Source organism: Salvelinus fontinalis, chromosome 35 (genome assembly GCF_029448725.1).
Source record: "Salvelinus fontinalis isolate EN_2023a chromosome 35, ASM2944872v1, whole genome shotgun sequence".
NCBI lineage: Eukaryota > Metazoa > Chordata > Actinopteri > Salmoniformes > Salmonidae > Salvelinus > Salvelinus fontinalis.
The window spans coordinates 33127381-33149708 of NC_074699.1; the positions used below are offsets into that span (position 1 = coordinate 33127381).

At 44.7% G+C, this 22328-nt stretch overlaps 1 protein-coding gene across 4 annotated transcripts in view; it reads left to right on the forward strand.

The window, feature by feature from the left end:
* Positions 1–22328, forward strand: part of adamtsl3 (ADAMTS-like 3) — a 250200-nt gene that overhangs the window by 68831 nt on the left and 159041 nt on the right. For all 4 annotated transcript variants that reach the window (XM_055900039.1, XM_055900041.1, XM_055900038.1 and 1 more), the window contains one exon: positions 16827–16954. In XM_055900039.1, the coding sequence (XP_055756014.1) occupies positions 16827–16954 (128 nt within the window). The remainder of the gene's footprint in view (positions 1–16826; positions 16955–22328) is intronic.

The window sequence follows — 22328 nt, forward strand, 5'->3', positions numbered from 1 at the left end:
AGCTTGCTAACGTTCCTTTACCTTTGCTACAGTCTGTTTCCAAATGAGAGAAACTAGGAAACCACTGTGGAAAGTCATTATTTGTGTTCCAAATTGCACCCTATTCCCTATATAGTGCACTACTTTTGACCAGAGCTCTATAGACCCTGGTAAAAAGTAGTGCATTATACTGTATAGGGGACAGTGTTCTATTTGGGACATCACATATAAAATGAGCGTGTGCATCCGTGCGTCTCTGTGTGCGTGTGCATCCGTGCGTCTCTGTGTGCGTGTGCATCCGTGCGTCTCTGTGTGCGTGTGCATCCGTGCGTCTCTGTGTGCGTGTGCATCTGTGCGTCTCTGTGTGCGTGTGCATCCGTGCGTCTCTGTGTGCGTGTGCATCCGTGCGTCTCTGTGTGCGTGTGCATCCGTGCGTCTCTGTGTGCGTGTGCATCCGTGCGTCTCTGTGTGCGTGTGCATCCGTGCGTCTCTGTGTGCGTGTACATCCGTGCGTCTCTGTGTGCGTGTGCATCTGTGCGTCTCTGTGTGCGTGTGCATCCGTGCGTCTCTGTGTGCGTGTGCGTCCGTTCGTCTCTGTGTGCGTGTGCATCCGTGCGTCTCTGTGTGCGTGTGTAGCTTTGACTCTTGACCTCTCAGAGGTAGTGCTGGCTCAACATGATGATGTGTGTGTACATGAACCGTATTAAGCAGGGGATGAGGAGAACAGTCATGGGCCAACGGAAATATTGGCACTGAAAGATATTTTCCACCACAGAGAGGTGGGGGTTTGAGGAGGGGGTTTGAGGAGGGGGTTTGAGGTGGGGGGCTGAGCTGAGAAATTAAAGAAGTTCCAAAAAATGTAAATCCCTTTGAAATATCTCAGTAACAATCTTGACGGACAACTTGTGTTTCCTGACTTAGAAGTAGAGACGCAGGACGTTAAATTGCATTGCACATTGCTGCAGAGATGTTTGCATGCCCTTTCAAATGCCGTCGTAGGGTTCTGTTTTAGTGCATGGTATAGTTAAAGCACGGGAATACTTAACTGTAATACCAATTCAACATGTTTCACATTTCAACACACATATGTAGGATCTTACATTTAGCCAGTTTGCTACAGCGGGGAAATCATCCTGCATCAACAAGAAATGTGAATTATTATGTGGATTATAATAATGGCCATTTTTTTGTAAGGGTTGATACATTTTTCATTAGGGCAAAATCAAGTCTGACATTTTAAAGTGTAAATTACTAACTTTTTAGATGCCTTGAATACACTAAAGTTTGTGTTTCCTGTTGTGCAGGACAATTCTCAGCAACAAAAGACTTCTCAAATGAAGATCCTACATCTGTATAGATGCAGTAGAAGACAAGTGTATGTACTTTAAGTATCCTGTTATGAATGCATTCTCAACCAGTGCTTCAGTCAACCAGTGCTACAGAGCTTATTTAAACCAAGGAAACTGCACATCACATTATGATAGATAATAATGAAGGGTGGGTGCTGAACGTTTAAGCCAAAGTCAGTGAAGAAGCACCTGTGGTGTGATAGATATTATGAAGTATGGGATAAAGGGTGTAAGTTATTCCTCAGTGACTTCAACAGCAGAGAAACAGCAGCCAAAAATGAAAGCAATATTTTTTTGACTGTAAAGTGTAGCTTTCTGCTTTCAATTATTATCGAGGGAGAGAGAAGAGGAAATTATTCTGAGTTTTGTTTTTCCATCATAATCATTTCTGTTCTAACAGAGAGCAGGTCAGTGTTGAAGAATTATGAGTGAGGACACTGCTCTCGACGAAAACGTGCACGCACGCATACTGGCATGCGCACACACACACGTACTTGTTTAACCTTGTGTGAGGCCACAGGAGCCTTTGCAGCCAAGCTGGACCTCCCATTCTGATTTGGTTAACGAACATAGCTGGAATTCTTCTGAGATTCCTGGGGAAATGGAAATGAATAGGATACGTTGCCAGTGCATATTTTATTTGCCATCTCGTATAAATTCAAGCAGAGATATTTCACATTTAGCTACTTCATGACATATTTAAAGTCATGTTTATGGTACAGTATAATATGTTTTCAATACAGTTCAATATATTTTTTATATATATGTTATTTACAGTGCAATATAGTTCCATGAGATATTTTCTTCTCCTGATGCCTGGATCTTCTCTCTCCCTCTGATAATAATAGTATATTTTCAGTATATAATATATTTTCAATATCTGTACAGAACAATATATTTTCCCTATGGGCCGTGGTCAAAAGTAGTGCACTATAAAGGGAATAGGTTGCCATTTGGGACGCAACCTAGCGAATCATCTCCCTCAGGTCATCAAGTCTATTCTTTATTAGATCAAGATGATATGTGAATTATATATTGGGATGATAATTGATACTCCTCTCGGGGAGATTGATGAACTGTACTGTCCCAAGCTGTGTTCTGTGTCGGGAAGTCAAATAGGATCCACCAAGATGGCCTCGCCCTCAAATAAGTTCCCTTCTCAGAGCTCAAATCACACTTCTGGAGAAGTTTCATTTAAACTCTGTGACCTGAGTGATTGAGGTGGTTGGGTGTCGGAGGAGGGATACTGCACGGCTGTCAGGCTCACAGAGGTGTCTGTGGGTTTTTGTAATAACACTTTGCCTCTGGAAAAATGTAATTCATTGTTGGTGAAGAAAAATAAACAAATCTTGTTTTGCTATCAAAAGGGTTTGTGTGATTGTAAGTATGTTTCTGTGTGTCTTTGATGCTTCACACGTGTTAGTGTCTGTGGTAGAACTCAGACCTATTGGGTGAGGCTGAATGAGGGTCACAAACTATGGGCAGTTTTCAAGTCCTGTGTCCTCTACTTATCAGATTTTGATACAGAGGAACGTGTCCTTGAAAAATGTCATCATCATTCATCAGAGAGAGAAACCATTACTCCATCTTCAATTAGTCAGTTAGGTACAGATCTAGGATCAGCTTAACTTCCTGAAATCCCAACCTTAATCATTAAGAAGGAGACTACAACAGACCTCAGATCATTGTCTAGAAGAAATAGTCTACTCTGAAGTGCTTTGAGCTACTAACAGGCCTTCCATCTCAGCCTGTTTGACTGACGTTCCGGTTCCATTCCAGTGTGACTGGTACCTCCTATTTGGAGTGTTTTCATCCATGCAGGCTTGAGGAAAACTCTTTGTTCCTGCTAATGCTCTTGAGAAAACATCCAGCACGTTAGTTTAAGGGCTGACACACACGCACGCACGCACACACTCTCTCTCTCTCTCTCTCGCTCTCTCTCGCTCTCTCTCTCTCTCGCTCTCGCTCTCGCTCTCTCTCTGAGCCTCAATCAACCACCGAAGAAAGCCCAAAATTCTGTGTCACTGCCTCTATCCGACAGTCCAACCAAGGTACATGAATTGAAGCAGCCTGTTGAATTCTTAAATCTTGGATTCTAGATGTAATGCAGTAAGCCGCGTGTGTGTGTGTGTGTGTGTGTGTGTGTGTGTGTGTGTGTGATCGCGTGCGTGCGTGTGCACGCTTGGCTCTTGTTGTAAGGGGAGAATGATGAACCATGCGGTCTGTGGCAGAGCAGGGCTGTCAGTCAGTCTCACTGGCTGTTTGGTTTGGCTGGGCACCCCATCAGTGGTGTGTGTGTGTGTGTGTGTGTGTGTGTGTGTGTGTGTGTGTGTGTGTGTGTGTGTGTGTGTGTGTGTGTGTGTGTGTGTGTGTGTGTGTGTGTGTGTGTGTGTGTGTGTGTGTGTGTGTGTGTGTGTTATCCATATGGTAGCAGTAGAGAATGTCATTATTCCTTTTTGCCTTGACTCAGTCATTGAGTCCTATACTGCACCAGGAACCTAATCCTTGTCTATTAGTCTGAGCTGGTTAGGGGAATCAACTACATAGGTGACTGCAGAAGGCCTCCTCAGTCAGGAAGAGTAATGACAGAAGCCCTCTAGATAAGAAGCCACACTGACAGATTAGGACTGAGTCCCAAATGGCCTGCTATTCCCTACATAGTGCATGACTTTTCACGAGAGCCCTATGGGAATAGGGTGCCATTTAGGACACAAACTGGTAGACTAGAGGGTCTTCTCTGGACAAGTATTTATAAAGAGTTTCAGAGTTGGAACGCTGATCTAGGATCAGGTCCCCACCTTTCCATGTAATCTTATTCATTTTGATCTAAAAGGCTAAACTGATCAGCGGGAGATCTGTATCGAGCACTGGACAGAGAACACACACACATCTGGAGCCTAGATATGATTGATGTGAGAGTCCTGCTTGTTGATTCCACTGTGTGTGCATGTGCGTGTGTGTGCGTGTGTGTGTGTGAGTGTGTGTGTGTGTGTGTGTGTGTGTGTGTGTGTGTGTGTGTGTGTGTGTGTGTGTGTGTGTGTGTGTGTGTGTGTGTGTGTGTGTGTGTGTGTGTGTGTGTGTGTGTGTGTGTGTGTGTGTGTGTGTCTTGGACTAGTCTCAGTGTGTGGTTAGTCAGGCTGAGTGATATCTGCTGCCTTCCAGACTGACCTACATCCTCAGACCATCAGAATCTACTGCTAGTTTTACATTCTAGACTTTGGCTCAGCGAGCTAACATGGTTTTACGTAGGTTTAGAAAATTCTGGTAACTTTCCCAAAATGTCCATGTTTTCCATAAATCCTGTTTGGAGGATTCCAGATTTCCTATTCATTCCCTGATTCTGGGAATCGTCCAAATGGGATTTCTGTAAAACCTGGGAATTTTGGGGAAATTACCAGAACTTTGAAACCAATATGATAAAAAAACAACTGTGACTCATGTTGACATACTTCCACCTCTGTAGTGTCCTTGATTCGGATTCTGACTTAGCTTGGAGTTTGCACTTTTGGGACTATGCCATTTGGTACCATTGTACTAAATCCAGTGCACTGTAAGTATTTGAATCATGAATTTAAGCTAACCCACGTCTGGTACATCCTTCCAGTCATTATGTGGACTTTATGGGGCTGTTTCCCAGACACATTATTCCTGGAATAAAAAACATTTTCAATGGTGTTTCTCCTTTGAGATTGATTTTTAGTCCAGGATTACCTGACTAGGATTAATCTGTGCCTGAAAAACTGCCCCTATGACATCTATCTTGACTAGACAATGGTGACAGCATACAAACACACAGTCAGTTTCTGATATACACATTTATAGTAGCTAATGCTATCATTGGATGCCCCATATCTTTTTCTGGTTTAATCTAGCGTTATTCCTGTCAGCATTCTTTAATATGTTTTCTTTTTCTGGTTTAATCTAGCGTTATTCCTGTCAGCATTCTTTAATATGTTTTCTTTTTCTGGTTTAATCTAGCGTTATTCCTGTCAGCATTCTTTAATATGTTTTCTTTTTCTGGTTTAATCTAGCGTTATTCCTGTCAGCATTCTTTAATATGTTTTCTTTTTCTGGTTTAATCTAGCGTTATTCCTGTCAGCATTCTTTAATATGTTTTCTTTTTCTGGTTTAATCTAGCGTTATTCCTGTCAGCATTCTTTAATATGTTTTCTTTTTCTGGTTTAATCTAGCGTTATTCCTGTCAGCATTCTTTAATATGTTTGTTTTTCTGGTTTAATCTAGCGTTATTCCTGTCAGCATTCTTTAAAATGTTTTCTTTTTCTGGTTTAATCTAGCGTTATTCCTGTCAGCATTCTTTAATATGTTTTCTTTTTCTGGTTTAATCTAGCGTTATTCCTGTCAGCATTCTTTAATATGTTTGTTTTTCTGGTTTAATCTAGCGTTATTCCTGTCAGCATTCTTTAATATGTTTGTTTTTCTGGTTTAATCTAGTGTTATCCCTGTCAGCATTCTTTAATATGTTTTCTTTTTCTGGTTTAATCTAGCGTTATTCCTGTCAGCATTCTTTAATATGTTTTCTTTTTCTGGTTTAATCTAGCGTTATCCCTGTCAGCATTCTTTAATATGTTTTCTTTTTCTGGTTTAATCTAGCGTTATTCCTGTCAGCATTCTTTAATATGTTTGTTTTTCTGGTTTAATCTAGCGTTATTCCTGTCAGCATTCTTTAATATGTTTTGTTTTTCTGGTTTAATCTAGCGTTATTCCTGTCAGCATTCTTTAATATGTTTTCTTTTTCTGGTTTAATCTAGCGTTATTCCTGTCAGCATTCTTTAATATGTTTTCTTTTTCTGGTTTAATCTAGCGTTATTCCTGTCAGCATTCTTTAATATGTTTTCTTTTTCTGGTTTAATCTAGCGTTATTCCTGTCAGCATTCTTTAATATGTTTTGTTTTTCTGGTTTAATCTAGCGTTATTTCTGTCAGCATTCTTTAATGTGTTTGTTTTTCTGGTTTAATCTAGCATTATTCCTGTCAGCATTCTTTAATATGTTTTCTTTTTCTGGTTTAATCTAGCGTTATTCCTGTCAGCATTCTTTAATATGTTTTGTTTTTCTGGTTTAATCTAGCGTTATTCCTGTCAGCATTCTTTAATATGTTTGTTTTTCTGGTTTAATCTAGCGTTATTCCTGTCAGCATTCTTTAATATGTTTTCTTTTTCTTGGGGGCTAGTAAGATTTACATTTCTATCAGTTTGATGTCTTTTGTTTTTGTATGATGTCATCGTCAAGTCTTGGTTGTGTTATTGGTCCCTAAGCCAAATGAACTGGTGGTGACAACCATGTGATGACAGGTAGGAGGTCAGGGAACATAGCTAGCCGTGTCTTCTTTGGTCAAAGAGTACATGACCAGGTGACTGACCAGGTTTCGAACCCGGCTCTCCATAAGACCACATTCCCCTGCTGAGCTAAAGCCTAGGCATTAGTTCCTTGAGCAAATAGGAAAATCGGAAAAAGTCTTCAGTTCTCAAAGTGACTCATCACATGAGTGTGATTCTGAACCACCCCCACCCCTATCTGACCTCCTACTTGAAGACAGCCATGTGTGACACACTGAAATGGTACAGGGCCTTTTCTGACTGGCTAAGTACAGAAATGGTACAGGGCCTTTTCTGACTGGCTAAGTACAGAAATGGTACAGGGCCTTTTCTGACTGGCTAAGTACAGAAATGGTAGAGAGCCCTTTCTGACTGGCTAAGTACAGAAATGGTACATAGCCTTTTCTGGCTGGCTAAGTACAGAAATGGTACAGGGCCTTTTCTGACTGGCTAAGTACAGAAATGGTACAGGGCCTTTTCTGACTGGCTAAGTACAGAAATGGTACATAGCCTTTTCTGACTGGCTAAGTACAGAAATGGTACAGGGCCTTTTCTGACTGGCTAAGTACAGAAATGGTACAGGGTCTTTTCTGACAGGCTAAGTACAGAAATGGTACAGGGCCTTTTCTGACTGGCTAAGTACAGAAATGGTACAGAGCCCTTTCTGACTGGCTAAGTACAGAAATGGTACAGGGCCTTTGTGACTAGCTAAGTACAGAAATGATACAGAACCCTTTGTGACTGGCTAAGTACAGAAATGGTACAAAGCCCTTTGTGACTGGCTAAGTACAGAAATGGTACAGAACCCTTTGTGACTGGCTAAGTACAGAAACGGTACAGAGCCCTTTGTGACTGTCTAAGTACAGAAATGGTACAGAGCCCTTTGTAACTGGCTAAGTACAGAAATGGTACGGTAGGGCTAAACGAGTAGCATTTTTTTTCAGTCTTATTTTCAGGGAGCCTCATAGAGCTCTCTCTAATGGGGCTTCCAGATACCGACTGTGGGTTTTCTGACTCACACCTAGTTGCTCTTAAACTGTCCCCCAGACAGTGCAATTCAACCCTTGTAGGACCTACTAGACAGGTTGTGGGTGTACGTGTGCCACAGCGTGTGTTACACACACGAGAGAGAGACAAAGAGAAGGAGAGAGAGAGAGACACACAGAGAGAGAGAGAGACAGAGAGACATAGGGAGAGAGAGAGAGGCACACACAGAGAGAGACAAAGAGACAGATAGACAGAGAGAGAGAGAGAGACACACACAGAGAGAGACAGAGAGACATAGGGAGAGAGAGAGAGGCACACAGAGAGAGAGACAAAGAGACAGATAGACAGAGAGGGGGAGAGAGAGACAGAGAGACATAGGGAGAGAGAGAGAGAGACAGAGAGACATAGGGAGAGAGAGAGACAGAGAGACATCGGGAGAGAGAGAGAGGCACACAGAGAGAGAGAGACAGAGAGACATCGGGAGAGAGAGAGAGAGACACAGAGAGAGAGAGGGAGAGACAGAGAGACATCGGGAGAGAGAGAGAGAGAGAGAGACACACACAGAGAGAGATGGAAGGATGAAGAGAGGAAGGGTGGGGATAGAGACAGGATGGAGAGCTGCAATGCAGAGGTCTTGGATGAGACTCAGAGACAGGATGCCCTGTTAATGAGAGACAGAGAAACAGAAAGAGAGAAAGAGAGTGCCCAGAGGAGGTTGGACTAGACAGGAATGAGGGAGCGAGGACCAATGGAGGGGTAGAGAGGATGAAGTTAAGTAGGAAAGACAGATGGCTGTATCCACCCTAAACCCTCAGCACCTCAGCCATCCAGCCCTCCGCTGTGCTGAGTCTAGCCAGACAGTAGGAGCCTCCACACTGCAGGCTGCAGGACACACACACATATCTGCACACATACACACTGACAGCAGCTACAGCTCATATGTGCACACATACACACTGACAGCAGCTACAGCTCATATGTGCACACACACAACAGCTGACACACACACAAACACTTTCAATTCAAGCAGCTAGATGAGGAATTCTGTAATCATCTTGAACATGTCCTATTGAATACAGATAAACACAAGTTGTACACATAGACAGATGAATGCTGCCAGCTATAATCTGTGCAACTCCATAGCAACTCCATATCAACTCCATAGCAACTCCATATCAACTCCATAGCAGTTACAACTTATGTAAACAAATGATGCAACACTGTTTTATCTCTCTGAAACTCTCTGAAAAACTCTCTTAGAACTACATCCCAAATGGCACCCTATTTCCTACATAGTGCACTACTCTTGGCTATTGCCCTATTAGCCATGGTTATAATTAGTACACTATGTAGGTAATAGTATGTAATTTGGGATGCAACCATTAATGTATCAAAAAGGATTTTATAATAATATGATATCCTATAGCTCTGTGCTATTTGGCTGACAGTTGTTGCATCATGCAACTCTGCCATGGTAGGATGAATGAATGAACAGAGCAGAGAATGGAATATAGCAGGCTGGGCTGCAGAGGGAACTCTCTCTCTCTCTCCCTCTATCTCGTTCTCTCTCTCTCTCTCTCTCTCTCTCTCTCTCTCTCTCTCTCTCTCTCTCTCTCTCTCTCTCTCTCTCTCTCTCTCTCTCTCTCTCTCTCTCTCTCTCTCTCTCTCTCTCTCTCTCTCTCTTTCTCTATCTCTCTTTCCCTCTCCCCAGCTCCCTCTCTCCCTCTCAATGTGTTTTGATGGGGTGGTGATCACTAATCTGGTCAGTGTAAATGGCTACAGAATGCTGATACAGAGCTATTCAGAACTGACACAATAGAACGAGCCAGTCGTCTCAGCCAAAACGGCCCGGACAGATTCACCTCATAGCAATGTTATTGCTGTTGGATGTCAGCTTCCAGCCAGCTTAGTAACAAAAGGTGGTCTCTCATTCCATTAGTAAGTTGACTGAAAATGTATCTCGTTAGTCTGCTTTGGTCCAGTCGGTGGGTTGGAAGTCAAACAATAGCAATGGGGTTTCAGAATCAGATTCAGACAGACACACACACACACACACACACACACACACACACACACACACACACACACACACACACACACACACACACACACACACACACACACACACACACACACACACACACACACACACACACACACACACACATAAAAATATGTCGTTCTGACCCTGAACAAGGCAGTTAACCCACTGTTCCTAGGCCGTCATTATTAATAAGAATTTCTTTTTAACTGACTTGCCTAGTTAAATAAATAAATTGTGTGCGTGCGAATGTGCCTGCGTGCCTGTTTGTCTGTCTGCGCACATGTCTGTCTGTCTGTCTGCGCACATGTCTGTCTGTCTGTGCACATGTCTTCATCTGGTTGTGTGTACAGTATGTGCCTATGTGTGTACTGCATATGAGAGAGAAACATTCTAGAATGGCGTCCGTTCTGATTTCATCCAAGGTCAGGGTGATTTGGGGTCTGGAAGAGAGATTGAAATAAGACCGTCAGAGGAATGTACTGTAAGACATTCTACCGTCAGTAACCAGGCATAAATAACAATGTCAAAAGAATTTGACATTTTCCTGTGTTAGCAATTGAAACTCCGCCCAGAGAAATGCTCTGTAGAAGGTCTCTGTCCACACCAGTGTTATGTTCTGATCCACCCAGTGGTCTGCTACTCTCATCCAGAAATAACAAGTTGCATCCCAAATGGCATCCTATTCCCTACATAGTGCACTACTTTTGACCAGAGCCCTATGGGTGTCCCTATGGTTCAAAGTAGTGCACTGTATAAGGAAAACTGTGCTGTTTGGGATGCAGACTCAGTATTGAATAGTTCAAAGTAAATACATATTTCCAGTTGTGAGTCTGGTGATACTAAAAATGAAGGGCACAGTGTGAGATAGTCCCAAGAAGGTTTGAGTTGTCTACTGGTCCTGGTCTCCCTGAAAAACACCATCAGATTCTCTGGTGCACACACACACACACACGCGCACACGCACACGCACGCACGCACGCACGCACGCACGCACACACACACACACACACAGTGTCAGATTACTTCTCTCTATGACACTAGAGGGTCTGCTTTGACATCACTGAGCCACAGGAAGCCAACTTTCCTATTTTTGGTGAGATACAGCCAGGAGAACCCTCTCACTCGCCTGGGCTTTACAGTTTTTTCCAAGTGCTAACACACTAAAATGACATGCACAGCACAATTATTTAAACTGACACACAGAGAGCAAAACCTCTTCTCAAGTCTCCAGAAGTCTAAACACATTTTCTGCTTTACACACATTTTGCAATTCAAAATGGCACTTTTTAAATGCACTGCACACGGTTCTCTGCATAAGACACAACAATCTGACATAACGTCACATGTTTGCCATTTCAAAACACTGCCATTCAAAATGACACTACATGAGCTAATTGGCCAATACATGTGCCACCTGGCCAAACACCTCAATGGTTAATTGTTACCACTTCAATCAGGAAGTAAGCATTATGAAAAGACCACCGGTGAGCACCTTTTGTTTTACAACAACAATGGAAGCCGTTGCAGAGAGAGGAAGAGGAAGAAGGAGGGTGAGAATGAGAGGGTGAGGAAGAGTGAGAATGAGAAGGGGAGGAAGAGTGAGAGGTAGGGGGAGGAAGAGTGAGAATGAGAAGGGGAGGAAGAGTGAGAGGTAGGGGTAGAGCTGGTAGAGGAGTTCATGGCCAAAGAAGACAACTTTCAAATGGAATCAGAGTAACATTAGTTGATCATGTCATCCACCATGGGCTGACAATGTGAGAGGCTGGAATCAGAGCAACATTAGTTGATCATGTCATCCACCATGGGCTGACAATGAGAGAGGCTGGAATCAGAGTAACCTTAGTTGATCATGTCATCAACCATGGGCTGACAATGTGAGAGGCTGGAATCAGAGTAACATTAGTTGATCATGTCATCAACCATGGGCTGACAATGTGAGAGGCTGGAATCAGAGTAACCTTAGTTGATCATGTCATCAACCATGGGCTGACAATGTGAGAGGCTGGAATCAGAGTAACCTTAGTTGATCATGTCATCAACCATGGGCTGACAATGTGAGAGGCTGGAATCAGAGTAACCTTAGTTGATCATGTCATCAACCATGGGCTGACAATGTGAGAGGCTGGAATCAGAGTAACCTTAGTTGATCATGTCATCAACCATGGGCTGACAATGAGAGAGGCTGGAATCAGAGCAACCTTAGTTGATCATGTCATCCACCATGGGCTGACAATGTGAGAGGCTGGAATCAGGGCAACATTAGTTGATCATGTCATCAACCATGGGCTGACAATGTGAGAGGCTGGAATCAGAGTAACCTTAGTTGATCATGTCATCCACCATGGGCTGACAATGAGAGAGGCTGGAATCAGAGTAACCTTAGTTGATCATGTCATCCACCATGGGCTGACATTGTGAGAGGCTGGAATCAGAGTAACCTTAGTTGATCATGTCATCAACCATGGGCTGACAATGTGAGAGGCTGGAATCAGAGTAACCTTAGTTGATCATGTCATCAACCATGGGCTGACAATGTGAGAGGCTGGAATCAGTCATCAACCATGGGCTGACAATGTGAGAGGCTGGAATCAGAGCAACCTTAGTTGATCATGTCATCAACCATGGGCTGACAATGTGAGAAGCTGGACAGAGAGTGCAGCCCAACTTGAGCCGTTTTACTGTCGTCTGTGTCATCCGGACATTTAGACTGGAGTACAGGTATGTAACCAAATGTTCTTTCACACTATGTAGTACACCCCATGTCATAGTGTATCAGTTGGGTGACACCTGTTTACTTCATGAATGGCTGATGTCATACATTAACTGCACAAATTTCCTGTAGAATTTACTCTACTGTGGGGGAAATATCTTTAAGCTGCATTATCCAAGCCCTATATATTTGTTTTTTTGTTTTTCTAAAGGACTGAGAGACGCAACCATGGTGGAGGAAGGGGCCAAATGTTCACAGGGGTACAAGAAGCTGCCATTGTAAACTTGGTTTTGGAAAATAATGAAATCAGATTACGAGAAATTCAAAGCCACATCATCCAAGACAACACCATATTCAACAACATTCAACGAGTCAGTCTGTCCACATTGGCTCGCATTCTCAAGCGAAACCAAATCAGAATGAAACAACTTTATAAGGTGCCGTTTGAGAGAAACTCTCAAAGAAACAAAGAGGTCAGACGAGCATATGTGGATGTAAGTACAATATTGACTGCAGTACACTACACACAGCATTGTTTCCCAGTGTACTGGATAACACCATATTGACTGCTTTTGTTCTTTGTTTTCAGGGAGTACTGGACATGGATGCTCATGCAATCCCACATGAGTTCATCTTTATAGATGAGGCTGGGTTCAACCTAGCAAAGACCAGAAGAAGGGGGAGAAACGTCATTGGCCACAGAGCCATTCTAGATGTTCCTGGCCAACGTGGTTGGTACATCACAATGTGCGCTGCCATCTCCAATATGCATGGTGTTCTCCACCGTCATGCCAACCTTGGACCATACAACACAGGTCATATTCTCACATTTCTGGCCAGACTCCACAGCATTCTCATACCACCAGAACGTATGAATGATGCAGACCATCAAAGAACCTGGTACGTTGTAGTATGGGACAAAGTGAGCTTTCATCGTGCAGCCCCAGTCCAAAACTGGTTTGCTGACCACCCACCATTTCTCGTGCAATACCTCCCACCATACTCACCATTTCTGAACCCCATAGAATAGTTATTTTCGGCGGTGGAAGGTATACGACCGGCAGCCCTTTGTGCACATGCCTCTTGTGCAGGCTATGGAAGAGGCATGTGATGAGATTAATGTGGGTGCGATTCAGGGACGGATAAGGCACTCAAGGCGCTTCTTCCCTCGATGTCTGGCAAGGGAAGATATTGCCTGTGATGTGGACGAGGCGTTGTGGCCAGACCCAGCTGTGATGTGGACGAGGCGTTGTGGCCAGACCCAGCTGTGATGTGGACGAGGCGTTGTGGCCAGACCCAGCTGTGAGACGAGGTGTTGTGGCCAGACCCAGCTGAGAGACGAGTTGTTGTGGCCAGACCCAGCTGTGAGACGAGGCGTTGTGGTCAGACTCAGCTGTGAGACGAGGCGTTGTGGTCAGACCCAGCTGTGCGGCGAGGCGTTGTGGTCAGACCCAGCTGTGAGACGAGGCGTTGTGGCCAGACCCAGCTGTTAGACGAGGCGTTGTGGCCAGACCCAGCTGTGAGGCGAGGCGTTGTGGTCAGACCCAGCTGTGAGACAAGATGCTGACTAATTATTTTTCTTGACTCTTTTTTTCTATATATTTTTTTCTGCACATTTTTTCAGCAATTTTCTTTTTCAGTTTACTGTTTTTTTGTGAGCATATTTTTGTTCAGTCCAATGTAAATATATCTGCTGTGCATATGTTGCACTGACTTGTTTGGTGAAAAATAAAAAATTAAATGTTTCAACAGCATGTGTGTGTATCTGCAAATATTTCTGTGCATCTGAAGAATTTTCTACAATTTGAACTATTTTAGTATTATGGCAGAACACACACAACATTTCATATCAAATCAAACTTTATTTGTCACATGCGCCGAATACAACAAGTGTAGACCTTACCGTGAAATGCTTACTTACAAGCCCTTAACCAACAGTGCAGTTCAAGAAGAGTTAAAAACAGACACGCAATAACAGCTGTTTAATAACAGCAATGCAATAACAGCTGTGTAATAGCAGCCATGCAATACCAGCTGTTTAATAACAGCCACGCAATAACAGCTGTGTAATAACAGCCGTGCAGTAACAGCTGTTTAATATATCAGCCATGCAATAACAGCCATGTAATAACAGCCATTTAATAACAGCCATTTAATAACAGCCATGTAATAACAGCCATGTAATAACAGCCATGTAGTAACAGCTGTTTAATAACAGCCATTTAATAACAGCCATTTAATAACGGCCGTTTAATAACAGCCATGTAATCACAGCCATTTAATAACAGCCGTTTAATAACAGCCATGTAATAACAGCCATTTAATAACAGCCATGTTTTAACAGCCATGTAATAACATATGTTTAATAACAGCCACACAATAGCAGCTGTGTAATAACAGCCGTGTATTAACAGCCATTTAATAACAGCCATGTTTTAACAGCCATGTAATAACAGCCGTTTAATAACAGCCATGTTTTAACAGCCATGTAATAACAGCTGTTTTAACAGCCATGTAATAACATATGTTTATTAACAGCCATGCAATAACAGCTGTTTAATAACAGCCACACAATAACAGCTGTGTAATAACAGCTGTGTAATAACAGCCGTGTAATAACAGCCGTGCAGTAACAGCTGTTTAATAACAGCCGTGCAGTAACAGCCGTGTATTAACAGCCGTGCAATAACAGCCGTGCAATAACAGCCGTGTAATAACAGCCGTGTATTAACAGCCGTGTAATAACAGCCGTGTAATAACAGCCGTGCAATAACAGCTGTTTAATAACAGCCGTGTATTAACAGCCGTGTAATAACAGCCGTGTAATAACAGCCGTGCAATAACAGCTGTTTAATAACAGCCGTGCAATAACAGCCGTGCAATAACAGCTGTTTAATAACAGCCGTGCAATAACAGCCGTGTAATAACAGCCGTGCAATAACAGCCGTGCAGTAACAGCTGTTTAATAACAGCCGTGCAATAACAGCCGTGCAGTAACAGCTGTTTAATAACAGCCGTGCAATAACAGCCGTGTAATAACAGCCGTGCAATAACAGCCGTGTAATAACAGCCGTGCAATAACAGCCGTGCAGTAACAGCTGTTTAATAACAGCCGTGCAATAACAGCCGTGTATTAACAGCCGTGCAATAACAGCCGTGTATTAACAGCCATTTAATAACAGCCGTGTAATAACAGCCGTGCAATAACAGCCGTGTAATAACAGCCGTGCAGTAACAGCCGTGTAATAACAGCCGTGCAATAACAGCCGTGTATTAACAGCTGTTTAGTAACAGCCGTGCAATAACAGCCGTGTAATAACAGCCGTGTATTAACAGCCGTGTAATAACAGCCGTGTAATAACAGCCGTGCAATAACAGCCGTGTAATAACAGCCGTGCAATAACAGCCGTGCAATAACAGCCGTGCAGTAACAGCCGTGCAATAACAGCTGTTTAATTACAGCCGTGCAATAACAGCTGTTTAATAACAGCCGTGCAATAACAGCCGTGTAATAACAGCCGTGCAATAACAGCCGTGCAGTAACAGCTGTTTAATAACAGCCGTGTATTAACAGCCGTGTAATAACAGCCATGCAATAACAGCTGTGCAATAACAGCCGTGCAATAACAGCCGTGCAGTAACAGCTGTTTAATAACAGCCGTGCAATAACAGCCGTGCAATAACAGCCGTGTATTAACAGCCGTGCAATAACAGCTGTGCAGCAAATTAATAATATTAGAGATCCCTATTTTCATCTTCTGAAATCCATGATCATGCTCACTGATGAGGAGGGTTTTGCAAAAAGGTATTTCCATAGAATATGCTGTTACCTTCCTCCTTCAGTAGTCCAGTACAATTCCAAGGCCCAATCCGAGACCCCTACGCGATATGCCCTTGTGGAGATCTGAGACGATTTGATTGGTAAAAGCAATGTATGGAAACTTCCCCCTCGCCTATCAAAGGGCACATTGGAGTTATTTCCAAATTGCTTCCATCTGTCAAATCCTCTCTGATCTCCACAAGTGCATAGGGCATAGGGTCAATTTGGGTTTAGGCCCTAGTGATCTAGACAAGCAGTTTGGGATTAAGCCCTTGTGATTAAGAAAAGCAGCTTGGTTCTCTTGTCATAACAACACGGTGTTGGAATGACAAGCAGCACCTGTGTTTCTAACCCCTCAGAGTTGTGTGGGTCTTGTGGTGTTTGGTCAAAAAGCAAAAGACACATTTCCAGGGACTGTAAGAAAAATCTGATTATTTTTCTTCAAGCTCCCAAATTCAGCCAAGGCTACCCCCCCAATTCACTACAATAACACATAGCAACACGGTTTTTGTGTGTATGTGTGTGTGCTTATTTGTGTGTGTGTGTGCGTGCGTGCGTGTATGTGTAAGGTATACTCTAACCTCTTTCCCCTCTCTCTCTCAGGCGTCTCGTATGACTGGATCAGATGAGGACGGGGACAGTGGCTGGGATGCATGGGGCACCTGGAGCGACTGCTCACGCACCTGTGGAGGAGGGGCCTCTTACTCTCTACGCAGATGTCTCAACGGAGGGTCAGTATCACACACACACACATTCGTGGGGAGGATGGGAGGTTATATCCTGGGGAGGATGGGAGATTATATCCTGGGGAGGATGGGAGGTAGTATCCTGGGGAGGATGGGAGGTTAGATCCTGGGGAGGATGGGAGGTTGTATCCTGGGGAGGATGGGAGGTTATATCCTGGGGAGGATGGGAGGTTGTATCCTGGGGAGGATGGGAGGTTAGATCCTGGGGAGGATGGGAGGTTGTATCCTGGGAAGGATGGGAGGTTGTATCCTGGGGAGGATGGGAGGTTAGATCCTGGGGAGGATGGGAGGTTGTATCCTGGGGAGGATGGGAGGTTATATCCTGGGGAGGATGGGAGGTTAGATCCTGGGGAGGATGGGAGGTTAGATCCTGGGGAGGATGGGAGGTTAGATCCTGGGGAGGATGGGAGGTTGTATCCTGGGGAGGATGGGAGGTTGTATCCTGGGGAGGATGGGAGGTTATATCCTGGGGAGGATGGGAGGTTAGATCCTGGGGAGGATGGGAGGTTGTATCCTGGGGAGGATGGGAGGTTATATCCTGGGGAGGATGAGAGGTTATATCCTGGGGAGGATGGGAGGTTATATCCTGGGGAGGATGGGAGGTTAGATCCTGGGGAGGATGGGAGGTTATATCCTGGGGAGGATGGGAGGTTATATCCTGGGGAGGATGGGAGGTTAGATCCTGGGGAGGATGGGAGGTTGTATCCTGGGGAGGATGGGAGGTTAGATCCTGGGGAGGATGGGAGGTTGTATCCTGGGAAGGATGGGAGGTTGTATCCTGGGGAGGATGGGAGGTTAGATCCTGGGGAGGATGGGAGGTTGTATCCTGGGGAGGATGGGAGGTTATATCCTGGGGAGGATGGGAGGTTAGATCCTGGGGAGGATGGGAGGTTAGATCCTGGGGAGGATGGGAGGTTAGATCCTGGGGAGGATGGGAGGTTGTATCCTGGGGAGGATGGGAGGTTGTATCCTGGGGAGGATGGGAGGTTATATCCTGGGGAGGATGGGAGGTTAGATCCTGGGGAGGATGGGAGGTTGTATCCTGGGGAGGATGGGAGGTTATATCCTGGGGAGGATGAGAGGTTATATCCTGGGGAGGATGGGAGGTTATATCCTGGGGAGGATGGGAGGTTAGATCCTGGGGAGGATGGGAGGTTATATCCTGGGGAGGATGGGAGGTTATATCCTGGGGAGGATGGGAGGTTAGATCCTGGGGAGGATGGGAGGTTGTATCCTGGGGAGGATGGGAGGTTAGATCCTGGGGAGGATGGGAGGTTAAATCCTGTAAATCATTAGATGTTACAGTTTACATTCTCTTTAGAGAGCAACAAGGGTCAACTTTATGGGATAGGAGCTGCCAGTCATTCACATTATATCCAAACTACGCCACATTGCATCCCAATGGTAGTGAGTTTACGCCTGGTACTACACGCAGACGCATACAGACAGACAGAGGAACAGACAGACAAACAGACAGACACACACACACATCACTCCTAACACAACATTGGTATTATTCTCCATTGTTCTGAACACTACTCAACCTGTGCATCACCTTGGTGTTGGGAAATTACTCTACTCTCTGCCAAAATCATACCCATGTGGCTCAGTTGGTAGAGCATGACAATGCCAGGGTTGTGGATTCAATTCCCACGGGGATCAGTACGAAAAAGTATGAAAATGTATGCATGTTCTGGACAAGAGCGTCTGCTAAATGACTAAAATGTGAAAAGAAAGTAAAATGGTTTACAACAGCACAAATATAAAATACAAATAAAATGATAGAGCTACTAAACAGGGTTAATTGGCAACAGTGATTATGGAATGAATCCTGTATCCATTTATAATAGAAACAGGGAGAAGACAATTACACACACACACACACACACACACACACACACACACACACACACACACACACACACACACACACACACACACACACACACACACACACACACACACACACACACACACACACACACACACACACACACACACAGTATTGACCTTTGGACGGATTCAGGGGAGATTTTATTACCCTGCTCTGTCAAATTGGGATCATCGTTGCTCAATTGAATGTTTCCTGTGTGTTAAGAGTGGTGCTCAGAGGGGTGTAGGGTTACTGATGGGACACAGATGTATATCTTTCCTTTTTAACGTCCCTCTCTTTGGCCTTTCAAAGACATTGACAAGGGTATCTTGTGTTAATGCAATATGAAGTGGTGTTACTACAATACATATGACTGTTGTTTGTCTTACTGTTTGACATAGTTCTGCTACGTCCCAAGTGACGCCCGTTTTGCTACGTAGTGCATTCCTTTTTACCAGACTTTGGGCCCTGGTCAAAAGTAGTGCACTATAGAGGGGTTAGCTGACAACGTTACGAAAACGATACACACGCTTCAATGGTGCAGAAGTCTGTGTGTTGAGCTAAGAGGTCGTGGGGGCATCTTAGCCCTCATGGGTCATTTAAGCCCTGAACGATGCCTGACAGGCAGCTCTGTCTCCCAGGTTGCATGCCGCACCCAAGCCCACAGCCAATTGCATGCAAGCAACAACACAGCTAACTTGGCTAGTCTTGTGAGTGAGCTGAGCATTAAATGCCCCCGAGCACATTGCAGTCAACACAGCAACAGGGCTTCTTGATGAGGTGCTTATTAAAACATTTATGTGGTAATAATGAGATACATATTTTATTTATTTATTAATTTGTACTCTCTGGACTTCCTTACGTTTGTTCTTGATACCATGTCTTGTTTTGACTAATGTCATGTTTATGCTAAATAGGGCAAAACATTTGCTAGCTAGCTGACCAATAACTGTAATGATGAATTTGAGAGACACGTGATTATTGTGCAATTTTATTTATGTTTTCAATAAATATTGGATACGAAATATAGTTTACATGTTATCAACAATCTAACATGCTGACCGCACTGCTCGCGTTGCGTGCGCTAGCATTGCAAAATAAATGTGCACATACATGTTATTCAGTCATTCATCCAAACTGTTTGTGCGCGTCAACAAGCGTCTGCGTAGCTAGGTGCGAAAATAGAACTTGATTCTATTTTAGATGCATGACGCGCTGCAAGTCTTGCCTCTCCCATCTCCTCATTGGTTTTTCGGAACATATCCCTACATGGGTGATTGAAAAAGGAATGAGGTCCACACTCCAGTCCAGTTGGTTACAGTAATGCACCTTAAAGTTGGTTGCCAACTGCCATATAAAATCCACAGAAGAAGAAGAAGAACGAGGAGAGATTACTAGAAACTAACTAGGATTCCCCTTTTATCTATGAATTAATTGTTGGAGTAGAGAACACCCAATTTTGTGTGACTCAAAATTGGTCCAAATTTTACAAAGATCCAGCGAAAAAAGGACATTGTATATTTCAGTTAAAATAACAACCAAATGTTTATCTCCCAGGACAAATTAGCTAGCATCAGCAAACTAGCTCGCTAAGTGTGAATTAATGTTTCATATGTGTTTTGACCTGTCCCTAAATTAATATAGTTGGTTCAGAGTGCATTTTGATATTTCAATCTGCGTGTCCTGATCGTGTCTGGTGGGGAAGACAAACTCAACCTGCGTGTCCTGATCGCGTCTGCTGGGGAAGACAAACTCAACCTGCGTGTCCTGATCGCGTCTGGTGGGGATGACAAACTCAACCTGCGTGTCTTGATCGCGTCTGGTGGGGAAGACAAACTCAACCTGCGTGTCCTGATCGTGTCTGGTGGGGAAGACAAACTCAACCTGCGTGTCCTGATCACGTCTGGTGGGGAAGACAAACTCAACCTGCGTGTCCTGATCCCGTCTGGTGGGGAAGACAAACTCAACCTGCTTGTCCTGATCGCGTCTGGTGGGGAAGACAAACTCAACCTGCTTGTCCTGATCGCGTCTGGTGGGGAAGACAAACTCAACCTGCGTGTCCTGATCGCGTCTGGTGGGGAAGACAAACTCAACATGCGTGTCCTGATCCCGTCTGGTGGGGAAGACAAACTCAACATGCGTGTCCTGATCCCGTCTGGTGGGGAAGACAAACTCAACATGCGTGTCCTGATCGCGTCTGGTGGGGAAGACAAACTCAACCTGCGTGTCCTGATCGCGTCTGGTGGGGAAGACAAACTCAACATGCGTGTCCTGATCCCGTCTGGTGGGGAAGACAAACTCAACATGCGTGTCCTGATCCCGTCTGGTGGGGAAGACAAACTCAACATGCGTGTCCTGATCGCGTCTGGTGGGGAAGACAAACTCAACCTGCGTGTCCTGATCGCGTCTGGTGGGGAAGACAAACTCATCATGCGTGTCCTGATCGCGTCTGGTGGGGAAGACAAACTCAACATGCGTGTCCTGATCGCGTCTGGTGGGGAAGACAAACTCAACCTGCGTGTCCTGATCCCGTCTGGTGGGGAAGACAAACTCAACATGCGTGTCCTGATCGTGTCTGGTGGGGAAGACAAACTCAACATGCGTGTCCTGATCCCGTCTGGTGGGGAAGACAAACTCAACCTGCGTGTCCTGATCGCGTCTGGTGGGGAAGACAAACTCAACCTGCGTGTCCTGATCGCGTCTGGTGGGGAAGACAAACTCAACCTGCGTGTCCTGATCGCGTCTGGTGGGGAAGACAAACTCAACATGCGTGTCCTGATCGCGTCTGGTGGGGAAGACAAACTCAACCTGCGTGTCCTGATCCCGTCTGGTGGGGAAGACAAACTCAACATGCGTGTCCTGATCGTGTCTGGTGGGGAAGACAAACTCAACATGCGTGTCCTGATCCCGTCTGGTGGGGAAGACAAACTCAACATGCGTGTCCTGATCGCGTCTGGTGGGGAAGACAAACTCAACCTGCGTGTCCTGATCGCGTCTGGTGGAGAAGACAAACTCAACATGCGTGTCCTGATCGCGTCTGGTGGGGAAGACAAACTCAACATGCGTGTCCTGATCGCGTCTGGTGGGGAAGACAAACTCAACCTGCGTGTCCTGATCCCGTCTGGTGGGGAAGACAAACTCAACATGCGTGTCCTGATCGTGTCTGGTGGGGAAGACAAACTCAACATGCGTGTCCTGATCGCGTCTGGTGGGGAAGACAAACTCAACCTGCGTGTCCTGATCGCGTCTGGTGGGGAAGACAAACTCAACATGCGTGTCCTGATCGCGTCTGGTGGGGAAGACAAACTCAACATGCGTGTCCTGATCCCGTCTGGTGGGGAAGACAAACTCAACATGCGTGTCCTGATCGCGTCTGGTGGGGAAGACAAACTCAACCTGCGTGTCCTGATCGCGTCTGGTGGGGAAGACAAACTCAACATGCGTGTCCTGATCGCGTCTGGTGGGGAAGACAAACTCAACATGCGT